The sequence below is a fragment of the Helobdella robusta genome (genome assembly GCF_000326865.2).
Source record: "Helobdella robusta unplaced genomic scaffold HELROscaffold_7, whole genome shotgun sequence".
Classification (NCBI taxonomy): domain Eukaryota; kingdom Metazoa; phylum Annelida; class Clitellata; order Rhynchobdellida; family Glossiphoniidae; genus Helobdella; species Helobdella robusta.
In genome coordinates this window covers 2696908-2710436 of record NW_008705398.1, presented here as the reverse complement: position 1 = coordinate 2710436, position 13529 = coordinate 2696908, and the positions used below count along the sequence as shown (strand labels likewise).

General features: G+C 29.9%; 2 protein-coding genes across 2 annotated transcripts; both read right to left on the bottom strand.

The window, feature by feature from the left end:
* HELRODRAFT_164911 (hypothetical protein) lies at positions 1-435 on the bottom strand (the record flags this gene model as incomplete). Its single annotated transcript, XM_009030846.1, has 1 exon — positions 1-435. The coding sequence occupies one exon, from the start codon at positions 433-435 to the stop codon at positions 1-3; it is 435 nt and encodes a 144-aa protein (XP_009029094.1).
* Positions 436-3349: 2914 nt separating this feature from the next.
* Positions 3350-7222, bottom strand: HELRODRAFT_185160 (hypothetical protein). Its single transcript, XM_009030845.1, has 9 exons — positions 7183-7222; positions 6498-6627; positions 5659-5801; positions 5238-5390; positions 5002-5034; positions 4634-4825; positions 4311-4471; positions 4005-4115; positions 3350-3808 (listed from the first exon to the last, which is right to left on the bottom strand). The coding sequence occupies exons 2-9, from the start codon at positions 6625-6627 to the stop codon at positions 3709-3711; spliced, it is 1023 nt and encodes a 340-aa protein (XP_009029093.1). The 5' UTR covers positions 7183-7222; the 3' UTR covers positions 3350-3708.
* Positions 7223-13529: the final 6307 nt, after the last annotated feature.

The following is a 13529-nucleotide window of genomic DNA, read 5'->3' as shown; positions in this document are numbered from 1 at the left end:
TTAGGCGCCGCATGATTTAAACTGCATTTCAGCAAAATGGTCTAAAGCGTTGCCTAGACACGCCTGTTGTTTATCAAGCATGTCTTTCAAGTCTTTTTCAACATTTTCAAAATTTATTTCTATAAATTTTTCAAATGACGGCATTTTGCTCAAATTTGCGCTGACAAAAATTGCGCATTTATCACGAATGCCATTAATTTTCATAGTTTTCAACATGGTCAAACATTTCGTCAATTTATCGTTTTTTCGTAGCTCTTTTCTTGATAGGCATTTATCAATTTTTTTGATTTTGAAGATTTCAAACTCGTTTGACAAAACTTCCTCGTTAATGTAGAAAGCAGAAACATTTAGAATAAACGACTCATTATCCCATAAACTTGAATTATTCGCCAAAAAATACAGCAACTTATTCAAAATAAACAGTCGATTCGCCATTTTATTTGACATATTTTTACATACATGAACTTTTGTGGCGCGGCGAAAACCGTTCCTTTCTTGTACGCAAATAAAAGTCGCCGCCAGCCTAGGCAATTTCGCTTCTGGTGGAGACTTTGCAAATGTTTATCTCCGTGTCGAAAAACACGGGCCGGAAGGAAGACCTGTTTCTAATGCTGACATGTTTGAGATAAGACAAGCAAAAACTAATTTCAATAAGTTTATTGAAACAAAACAAACCAAAATACAGCGTCTTCAAAATAAATGCAAATCTCCAAATGTTTTCAACTAAAAAATAAACGTAACTAAATGTTCTAAACAGATTAAGTAAACAAAAACCAATAACAGAAACAGAACAACATTAATAAAACAATTAAAACAAAACTCCGTGAAATAAATCGAGATAGTACCAAAACGAAACGAAAGAAACACCACGAAATAGCAACCACGCTAAAAAATACGAAATAAAAAACACAAAAATATCCTGGTACATTGTCAAACACACTTTTATACCAAATAGCATTCATACACACAACCAAACAAAACCTACTAGATATCATTCAGTCCAAAAACATACAATACACGCACATACTTACAACCAATTCGCCTGCATTCGTACAATACTGTACCAACATGCACACATGACCGATTCAAGTTTTATTATTTTATTTTTACAAATGAAATCAAAAGCTTAAATTATAACAATTGACAAAATTGTAATTATATAAAATACAATAAAAATAATTTTGTTCAAATGATCAAATTAGTGTAATAAATTTAAATATTTGTAAAAATGATTTAAAAATAAATATATATTAATGATTTTTGGTATTCGGGCGCCCAAATCGATCTGAGTGTTTACAAACAGATTTCAAATTTGGTTTTTATATAATTTAAATTTTTAAGTTTTAACATATATAAGTGATAAATAGTTTTTTTAAGCGTTTCGCCGTTTAATTAAAACGTTGTTTTTCTGCTAATTCAAATTGCTATGTTTCCTGGTAAGATTTTGAATAAGTTAAATTATATTCTAAAAAAATTCATATTAAAAAATGTTTTACTTTAATTTTTTCGTGGAAAAACATGTAGTAATAAAAAAAGGAAAGTGGTGACAAATTTCAAAAAAATTGCATGTTAGCCGAGCAAGAAGCAGTAAAATCTAGTAAATTGATGTCATATCATTCCCCCAACCATGTTGTCTCCAAGTCTGCTGAAAATGATCAAAGTGATTCTATTGATACTGATGGTTATGAAGACACTATACCTAAAAATCAAACGCTGCCAATGAAAGTATTTCTATTGAAATAAATGAAGATTTAAATCTATTGTCAGATGTATCTTTTAAACATTATTTTAGTTAACTTAATTTCTACGAAATTTTTGGAAAAGTTTTAATTAAAGATGCTTTACGTGTAACAATTGTAAAAAAGGCAGTATATTTCCAAAATGTTAAAGAGCCATTTTTATCTTTTTACCTTAGAGAAAAAAATCTTTTAACATCGATTGGTTCAAAAAAACAGGAAATGGAAATAGTGAGAAAGTACATCGATCTTGGCTTGTTTATTCTATTTATACCCAATCGGTTTATTGTTTATGTTGTATTTTTTTACGCGCCTCGAGCCTAAATCTACTTTTGAAACAAAAAGGGATATACAGATTGGAAACATTCTGAATCATTAAAAATGCACGATAATTTAGAAACCTTAGAAAATGGAAGGAAATCGAAAATAGTTTAAATAATATTGCAGCACTGATTGATTTCCAGTTTTAATTGAACATGAAAAACAAAAATGGCGTGATGTATTAAAAAGACTTTTATGTTGTAAAAACTACTTGGCTTTTCATAAACTTGCTTTACGTGCACATAGGGAATCAATAACCGATAATGAAAATACAGATGGAATTTTTATTGGGCTGGTAAAATTGCAATCTTAATTTGATCCAATTCTGAAGCAAAATTATAATGATGTTACAGTAGGCAACACAAATATTTTATTTTTCTACACAAAAACAAAAAGAATTAATTTATTTAAGGACTTATTCTGTTCAAAATCCTCTGTTGCAAAAAACTGCAATGCGAATTACTATGGTCTATTATTTGATTAAACTTTTGGTGTTTCTCATGATAAAAATATGCTTCAAATTATAAGATATGTTGATTTTGACTAAGAAAAAGGAGAGTTTAAATAAAAGCCTAATATTAATAGTACTTGAGCAACTTATAAAGATGCCTCACAGACCATTGTAACAATATCTGAGGCAAATTCCTTACGTCAAAGAATTTTTTCTTTCTATTTTATTACTTTGAAAAATTTATGGTTTAGAATTATGAAATCCATTGACCGTGTTCAGAAGTTCAAATGAGGCTAAAGGAGCATAAAATCAAATTTTTATGACGCAGCTAACGATATTGGAGCCCTTAAAAATCAGTTATTTATAGAGAAAGATCTGATGTTTAATGAATGTATTGAAACGGGAAAGAAGCTGTGCAAACAGAACGAGAAAAAAAAACTAATGCCTGGAGAAACAAGTAGAGACGTCGATCTGAATGCGGTGGAAAAACTTTGAAAAATTATTAAGCGCTGTGGATAGAAATTAAATTAAGAGATTAATGACAGTTTCGCACGACTTAATAAAGCTGATCAACATTCTGGTTCTTTCCAGATTTGAAAAATTTACTAAATAAAAAGAAAATGTTAACTTGAAAATAAAGTATTTACATTTAACGTATCAATCAATCTTCGTTTTGCGTTCAGAGACCCGGTTCCTCGAGGTAGGACGTTGTTCTCTTTGCCATCAACTTTTTGCGCCAAATTAGACGATCATTTTTGCGATTTCCATATATTTAACGTGTATTTGTATAAAATTTTTATTATTAACAATTTTTAACAATTTAAAAAATTGAACATATAACTTAGTTTTGGATTGATTAAATTACTAGAATTAAAATTAGATTTTTTTTTGCCTTGTCACCTCATGAATTAGCCAAGCTATCAAATTTTAAAATGATAAGAAATTTAAAGGTGATCAAATTAGTAAAGTGATGCGCTTTATCTAAATGGACTATTTCAAAAAACACAATGCGATCATAACAAAATTATTAATAAAAACCCTCTGCAAAACAATCATGACTAAATTTTGAATCAAATAATAAAATTTTAAATCTCTTATGACAGTTGTTATAAACATAGTTTTGAATACGAAATCAGTACAAGTTTGTTGGAAAAATAATTACACGGGTAAAATGAACGTTTCAAAAGCAGGCGTGTTTTGTTAGACGAGAGGGTAACTGGCCATGTTGGCAATTCCACATTGGTTCTTCTTGTTCCTGCTCATGTATACGTAGCCTTTGTCACCCCATGATGTAGCCCAGCTGTCGAATTTCGATACGTAATTATTTTAATGAGTGTATGTGAACTTTTGTTAATTTCAGTTTACAACATGAATCTGATTAGGTGCAATGACATTTTTAGTCATCATAAAAGTAAAGTGACGGATGCACAAAATAGTTTTACATACTTATACATATAGTATAATATACAAAAGCGAGCAAAAACTAAGATGCCAACCTGTTTTTGACGATGTAATAATCCTTTCCTTCGATCCTTCCGTAGCCAACAGCAAGCACACCATGGTCCAACTGTTCACCATCGCATTCTGGCTCATCATATACACCTGATTGAATATTTTTATTTTGATACTACAATTTTGTTGGCGCCGAATCTAGAATCAAGACTATGCATAAAATGCATTCCAATCAAAAATATAATGAAGCTTTCCATGCAGAACAATATTAACCAAAAAATAAATTTACGTAAATATTAAACGGTCTACATTAAACAATTTTTCGTCAATTAACTCAACACAAACCGGATTTGTAGAACATGAACGATTCGTGGCCAGCATCGATGGCAACAGACACAGGTCCAACTGTGGCCAAAACTTCCTGCAATTTTTCTTCACTGCCTTTAGAAATGTCAACAAATCCTGTCACGGTGGCTCCAATTTTGTTCTCATTGAACCTACATTCTCCACTCTGTTGTCAGTTGAAATGTTAGACAATATTAATTCAAAGATAAGTTTTAAAAAATGATTTAACAAAAATTTAAACGTAACAGTCGACAATGTGATATTTGTTATCTATAAATAGCTACAAATTTTGCCAAAAATTATTTTGAACAGCATTAAAAAAACTCACTTTAGCCTCGTATGGGTAAGCTGTTTCAGTGTCAATGCCTTTGTTAGCTTTGATGTATTTGAAAGCATTGTCCATGAGACCACCATTGCAACCGTTGTTATCATAATTAAAAGAGCAGTCGACAAGGTTCTGCTCACTGAGTTCGACCAACTCTCCTGTCTTCCTCATGTGTTGACCTTCCAATGAACCGGTCTGCCCAATTATGATTTTAAATAAGCATGGTTTCAATAAGAAGCAATCATTAAAATCTATCATTGGTTTAATCATTAAATATTAATGATTTGATGAAGAATGAGAAAAGGAAACAAGTAGAAAATAAACCTAACGGGAGAATGAATTAAAATTTCAATAAAATATACAATACTAACGGCACTGAAAGCCCAGCATGATCCACAGTGACCCTGAAATAGTGAAGAAAACGATTATGATAACAAACAATGATGATGTATCAGAGGTGATTGCATCATTATGCAACCAAATGGATTGCTTTCATTTATGCAGAAAAAAAACCATCCAACAATCAATTTATTCACGTAAGTTTAAACATCTTTTTTTATCTAAAATAAATTAATAAATCATTCTATTACACAACGGTTAATCAAACCTGATTTTTGACTTGCGTGACGAGTCCCTTTTTTCTCCAGTCGATCTCAGTGGGCAAGGTCATGTTGATGTTGGGTGACAAGTATGTTGACCCTCTGACCCTCTCAGAATTTATTTTCAGTCCGTTCATCGTCTCTTTGAACTCGTGAACAGTCTGAGTTCATTTTAAACAAAATATGAATTTTATAATATTGATATTCACAAAATGTGATGACGATGATTATGATGATGTGTCATGACTTGTTTAATGATAGAAGTTGCTGTCAATTTCATTTGATAATGATCAAATATGATGACTGGATTAGGCCAGTTTACGTCCTAATGAATAATTATGATTTTACGATTTGGGTGTAATGATGAAGGATCCGATTGTATGAAAATATTACGAAGTATTCAAGCAAATGAAGAACACTAAAACCAACCATGTCAGCAAATTGATTGATCCCAACAGTGAATGACCTTTCACCTTTTTCGTGAAGTTGGTTGTGGTCGATTATGAACCTGTGGTTCATACCAAAAATCCTTTTTCTCAAATCTTCTTCTTCTTCGTTGGCATAAACTTTGTCTTAAATAAGAAAATAATTATTATTAATCTATTCACTTTGCTTACATTTCTGCAATTTTTATTAACACAATTTTTTCTTTTTAAACAATTGTCAAAAACTAATTTTATAACATTTTTAGATAGGGGTAGGTCATGATTGAAACCCCATCAATAACTCTTGGTTTTTGACCACCCCAAATATTCTCACTTCTTTTTTTTAACTTCCTTTTGCTTTTTTTTTGCTTCTTTCATTCTTCTCAGTCCAAAATTTAAATAAAAACCTGTTAACTTTAGTATTGTTTCTCATTGTGTCTAACATTGTGTCTCAAATTTAATTCCTAAATATTGCTATAGTCTGATATTAAGAATTTAACCTGAATTTTTAGATCATGAAAATAAAAACTTTTGTGACAAGTTTTAAAATAAATAAAAATAGATGAAAAAGTTGAAGATTAATATTAATATAATAATTTTTTCATTCTAATTTCCATTTTAGATATTTTAATGTTAAAATAACCATATTGCATTCAATAGGGTTCACCAATTAGTATAACAATTCCATGCAATTCCCAACAATTCTGCTTTTGTTCGTGGTAACATCTATGCCTTACGTTCCTGTATTTTCAGGCAAGACCAGATAATGCGCGTGCATTGAGAGTGCTAAATTTCGTGCGGTTGAAATGTGTAGGCATTTATTAAAAAAATATCAATGCTAACTGTGTAATGATTTAAATTTCATCCATTCGACTTCCACGTCAAGAACTTCTTGGAAGTCTCTCTCGTGCTGCCAGTAGATATTTCTTGCCAAAACGGCCGAGAACAACGAAAGGATAACGAGTTTGAACATCTGTTGAAAAATCATGTAGAAAATTGTTGAAAAATGTCATTTTGTAAGTTTACTGGGTGAAAACTAAATAAAGTATTGAATTTTTATAAAATTAAAATTTTACAATGAAATAAAATATCGTTTCCCATGACATATTGCATTCAATTTTATTATTAATTCAAGTTGTATCATTTAAAAACCAATTATTATTTAATTTATTTACTATCATTTGTGTCATACATTATAATACTAAATAAAACTTAAAGAACTGCACTGAAATATTTCCTCAAAGTTTTCTACAAAAGACGTAAATTTATTTTAATGATTAATTTATTTCCATTTGCCAGGAATCTGTGCAGCCAGTAATAAGTGCAACATAGAATATTCCTCGTTCATTCGCATTACACACACGACGTATAAAAATCAAATTTTCTAAACATATACCGACACCACATACGCACAAGTCTTATTGCAGCTTTTAAGTTTCGCCCGGCGGCATTCGACATGTTGAAACTTAACATCCAATTTAGCCATTTCATACAAAGAAAAACAAATGAAAAATTAAAAGTTTCTAACCTTTTTATGTTTTAGTTTTCGTTAACTAAAGATCTCTTCAGATACTACAAACCAAGTATAAGCTTTTAGCAACAGTACAAACGGACGGCTTTATATAAAAAATTTCAATTAACATCATGTGAACAACTGCACTACATATTGATTGTTTACTAAATCTATGCTTGTATGTATGTTCGTTTGTTTGTAGGTATGTATATATATATGTATGTATATATATATACACTATTAATTAAATAAAGAAAACCCCAGTTATGTAAATTTTATTTGATAAAAACAAATATTAAAATGGTATTTAACAAATGACTTTGAACTTTTAATATTTGTATTCATTAGTTTATTATTTTCAAATTAAAAAATAGTGGAGTTCAAAGTAAATTTTTTAATGTTTATTCATCTTCTATATAATTTGTTTTTAATGATATTTTTTATTATTTTAATTCATTTCATCTTTATCAGTTTAATTTAGCCTTTAATAAACAGTGTGATCACTGATTACTTTAAAATTATTTTTGAAATGCTCTTAACACTCACAAAACAGACACGCACACGTGCACAAACACACACATACACACACACACACACACACACACACATATATATATATATATATATATATATATATATATATATATATATATATATGTATATGTATATATATATATATACATACATATATACATTGATGAAAATCACAGCATGTTCGGCATTAGTTAACTTCCTGTTTAACTTTTCGATTTTTCTTACGGTTGATCTTAATTCATTTTCAAGTTTCTTTAGTTCAAAACAAAATTTTTTTTATTTTATGCATGATAGAACAGAAAAGCTTTTTTCGGTATTTCTATACCATCATCGGTACTCAAATTAATATGTTGTTTTTGTGCCCAGATGCTACACTGTGCCTCTACTCTACTTTGTTGATTCCTTGTTTGTGTAAAGTGAATACTTAGTTTAACAATCTTCGACTTAGTTAAATATAACACTTTTACGTGTTTTCATTATCGATGATTTTTCTGTTTCTAAATTTTTTGGTAGGAAGAAGTCCAATTGCCCGTTGTTGAATAATTGTTATCGGTGTCTTTGTTCTATGAGTATTGATTCGGCTAGTCGTAAATTATAATTGTTGTTATTGTAATGTAGGATTTCAACATTGTGGTCCAAAATTTTTCTAGTAATTTTAGTTTTGTGTTTTTCTTTCATGTGATTCTTTATAGCGCCAGTTTGTACGTGCATCATGAGTCTTCTCGATAACTTTGGTCGTCGTCATACCAATATATTCAGAATTATGGTGCCCACACTCACCAATATTATATTTGAACAAATATATTAGATGGCTATGATCAATTATCGATTCTAGTTTACTTGTGCAGTTGTTTTTCATCACAAGGATGACATTCATTGGTTGGAGTAGTATATTCGTAATTTAAAACTACCATTTTCGCTGGTTGCTTGGACGTTATTTTTTATGATTCTTTTCATAATTTTTTTATCCTGTTCAAAAGCAGTTGACATGTGATTTTTATAATATATTACTATATTGTTTTTGTTACTATTGTTGGTTGCATTGTTGTTGTTGCTGATTTTTTGTTCTTTGCATTTTATTATTTTCTGGATCATAACATTTTTATATCCATTATTAATGAGTAGTTTAGTGATTCTATCTAGTTCTGTTCTCCTGCTTTCTATATCAGAAGTAATTGTTGTCAAACATATCTAGTGAGCACGATTTCTGCCTTTGTAAACCTATCCTACACGCACTCTTCTGATATAGAAAGCAGGAGAACGATATTTCTTGTAATTGTTTGTTTGTGTTTGTGTGTGAGTGTGTGTGTGAATGTGTGTGTGTATGTGTGTGTGTGGTTGACTTCATTTCAAGTCAGGTTTTCTTACGACAGCACCTTCAACCTTCACACCCTGAACTGATGCATTTGATTTAATCCATTATTTAAACATTAGGATGTCGATATGCAGATGATTGTAAAGTGGTCATATGCTGAGAAGAATGCATTAAGATTTTTCGTTTGTTTGTGTACCTAAGCATGCGCACTGCAACTTAGGAGTTAGCCTGGAGTTAATGGCGTGATAGCCTAGTGGTTAAAGTCACCAGGTACTGTTTCGCAGTAACCGGGTTCGAATATGACAAAATGATCCCGCCTATCGCATGATTCTTGTGTGATGAGTCGTTTAGCATGTATTCATATACGATGTTTGTGTGTGTTGTTGAGTCTTTTAAACTTTGGAAGAGTGTAATTGACCTTTAACCTTTTTTGAAATACACGCCATTACACAGTCACACGTTAAAATATATTTAAATAAAATTAGTTATTTTACAAATTATAACATCAGCACATTTGGTAGGTTTGGTAGGTACATGATGGTTATAAACAGTTTACCATTGACTCATCAAGAGATCTCGAAACTAAACGTTTGATTGAGTTGAAATTTAGAATTATTTATTTTGATATGCAGGAGCTTAAGAAAAAACGGATTTTACTCTAATCCTATTTAAACGGTGATTTGGGAGACTAAACGATTTGCAAATAATTTTGTTCATTTAATTGATAAAAAAGATTGATGTAACAAATAACGGCCCAAAACTGAATATAAGAAAAGAGAGAAAATTGAATGAAAACGCTCTCTGTCTTTTGTTTTTTTACACAAATGTGATTTTCAAGTTTGCAAATTGCGAAATCGTTTTTTATCATAACGGGTTTTTCGGAAAATCGCAGCAACGCGTGGTGGATAGGCTGGAATATTTCATATGTATCAGTTATTTGTAAAACATCTCCACCACGCACTTAAGTTTGTTGACCGATTACTAAAACTAAATGAGACAAGTATTTTTGCTATCAACAATCAAGACTAGAAGTTTAGAAAAAAATTTAATCATTGTGTTACTTTTCCCGTTTATGATGCTACGTATAAATAATAAAAATAAAAATGAATAATAATAATAATATTAATAATAATAATTTTGTTGATTTTTAGTTTGTTGTTAAAAAACTTTAAATTATTGATAGAAAATGAAAAGAGTCTTTAAAATTAAACGGCCATTAAAAGATTATATAATATATATATATATATATATATATATATATATATATATATATATATTGATTTGATTTGTTTTAAATTCGTTTATCGTGAATTTATTAATTTTGTTGACAAGCACTGATTTGAATTGTTAGATTAAAAGGAATTTATTGGTTTTATGAGACAGACCTCAATACAAAGAAGTTACACAGAAGCTCGTATTTATTCTGCATAAGAATTTTTAATAATGTGTCGTTAAACTAAATTTTAAAACGCGAATTTGTTTGATTGTTTTTCGCCACTGGAATTTGTGTGTCTTTTGATTCGCATCTGATTGTTAATGATATTACTATGTTGTCAGTGTTTTTTGGCTGTTATTATCGTCATTATTGATGATGTTGATTTTGTTGATTTAATTTAATCTTCGTTCCTGATTTATTTTTGTTGTTGATGATTCCTCTATTTCTACAAAAAAGACGAAGTATTTATTAGTGATATTCTGGTCTTGAAACAAAATTTGAATGTGATATTTTTTTTTAGTTGGTCATATTTTTTACTTTCCAATGGAACGTGTTGCATTGAAACACTTTTATTACATTCGTCACAATTTGGATATGGTTTTTAATTGAGTATGCACAAGCGTGTTAAATTTGTGTGTCTTATTTTTATCCTGTTTAATTTTGTTGTAAAAATATGTTTGTTAATGATTTTTGTTGTTATCCTTTTAATTTTGTTGTGGTTAGATGGATGACGTATTTGTAATCATTCCAGTGTAACTGCCATTTTTGAAGATGTAGTGTTTTACAGATTGTTTAATAACGTTATATGGTTATGGTAAGTATTAATAGTTAAGTTCATGTGCATGACTATTAGTTCTTCTGTGAATATAGATGTTGGATCTGGTTGATGTAGCAGAGTGTAACTTTATGATTGATGACAGCCGCTGCTGTTGTTGAATTGCTGATTTTTGATTCATCAGTATATATTTGTCTATAGTTTGCATATTTTTTAGCTATTTTTTTAAACATTGCTTTTCCTTCGATTTTATCTTTTTCTAATTTTTATAATGATACATCGACAAATTCTTTACTGATCAGCCATGGTGGTGTTAGTGTAGCCTTCATCAGTTTTAAATTCTCAATTACCTATAATTCATTCTTCAATCCTAAATTTGAATAATAATAAAAATAATAATAGTAGGAAGAATTTATTAATTTAAAAAAATATTAAAAACACAAAGTTTATCAAAAGCGTAATTTTGTTGACGCCTTTAACGGTTTTCACTGAACCTAAATCGATGTTTCTTTACATTTTTTTCACGAATAAAAGTAAAATTTTTATTGCAGTTTTTATTGAATGCTTTAAGATTTACTCATATAACTAGAATAAATATAACGGCCTTCGCTCACTTTCAACGGTCGAACAAGGAGCTCTTTTCCGGAGGGGAGTTGGAGGGTGATTTTTTATCGCTTTTATTTAAAATGTTAAAATTTTATTTTTTAAATTTTTATTCAATGCGGTAACTAATTACTTTTATTTGGTATAAATTTTTAAAAAATCGACATAACCGAAAATAATTAAAAGTTGAAAAAATTGAGGTTCTTTGCATATCCCTGCTTCAACCCATAAGAAAGTGTTGTATATTGGTAAAGAGGCCTCTTTTTGGGTACATAGACCTCCCCTTGGAGTTACTTTAAAAAATAAAATTAATAAAAACAATTTAAAATACACATCCTCATACCGACCAATTTAGACTAACGTCCAATCATGAATCTAAGAATTTTCGGTCACGGGATTTTCGGTCCTGGAGTTTTCGGTCCCAGATTTCACTACATAGGAATTTCCTGTCTCAAAATTTTCTGTCCCGGAGTTTTTGGTCCAAGATAGGAATATAGGAATTTTTGGTTTCGGAAATTTCGATCCAAGAATTTTCAGTCCCCAATGTTTACCATGCATTTTTCGGACAGTTGGCTTAGATAGACAAAAATTATTTAAAAGAACAAACTCATTTCGAAGCTAATTTTGTATCTTTCGGCTTCAGCTATTTGTTTGAATCAATAAGTGTCATAGTCCCGAAGATACAAAATAAAATGTAGATGACACCCGCCGAGGTCACCATTCTTTTGAATACTGACTCTCCGAAGCCACCTTGTTTATTTACAAGTCTTCATATTTTTGGCGTCATTGTTGGCATCAATATACAATGCCTTTCATATTGTTTTAATCGTTACAATTATATTCACCAGAGGCGCTAGTGTCGCTACGAACGCATCGATTTCGCAAAGGAACTGGAACATTCTAACAGCAAGATATCTAGAAGGTAGGTTCGCGAAGCGTCGATTAGGCGGATATATAAAGACGTGCAGAATATTGAATGGAGGGACTGGGTGTCGAAAGCGGTTTAATTCTGCGTTGTACTTTTATTTGCGATGCACGTTAGTGAATTGTGATTAGGAAAACGATAGTTTCTGAACGTTAATTTGATAGTTTGTGAAAGTTAATTTTTATCTAACATTGATTAATTAATTATTGATTAACATTGATTTTTAATTTGTAAATAAAAAGCGATAGTTTCAAAATTATTTCGTGTCGCCATTTGACGTCAGGAACCCGTCGTCGACCGGACAGTTATAACAAAATATGTAGAACAGCAATATAATGCTGGCTGACACACATCAGTATACGAACAAAACGTAACGAAAATGTATGTATGTATATATATATATATATATATATATATATATTTTTACAATATTCTATAAATTCTACCGAATGTTTGGCGTTAATATGTTTGTAGTTCGTTTTTTCGATTTTTCTCATTAAAGTTTTTTGGTGAACGTTTAGTTTATTAAAATTCAAAATAACTTTATTTTGCGAATTCATGCTGCAAATAAAGCCATATTTCGATTCCGAATGAATCATCGTCAGTGCTCCTTGTTGTATATATAGGAAAATATTGACTAATCGAAAAAACGAACTAAAAAAACGATTATTGATTAACATTGATTTTTAATTTGTAAATAAAAAGCGATAGTTTCAAAATTATTTCGTGTCGCCATTTGACGTCAGGAACCCGTCGTCGACCGGACAGTTATAACAAAATATGTAGAACAGCAATATAATGCTGGCTGACACACATCAGTATACGAACAAAACGTAACGAAAATGTATGTATGTATATATATATATATATATATATTTTTACAATATTCTATAAATTCTACCAAATGTTTGGCGTTAATATGTTTGTAGTTCGTTTTTTCGATTTTTCTCACTAAAGTTTTTTGGTGAACGTTTAGTTTATTAAAATCAAAATA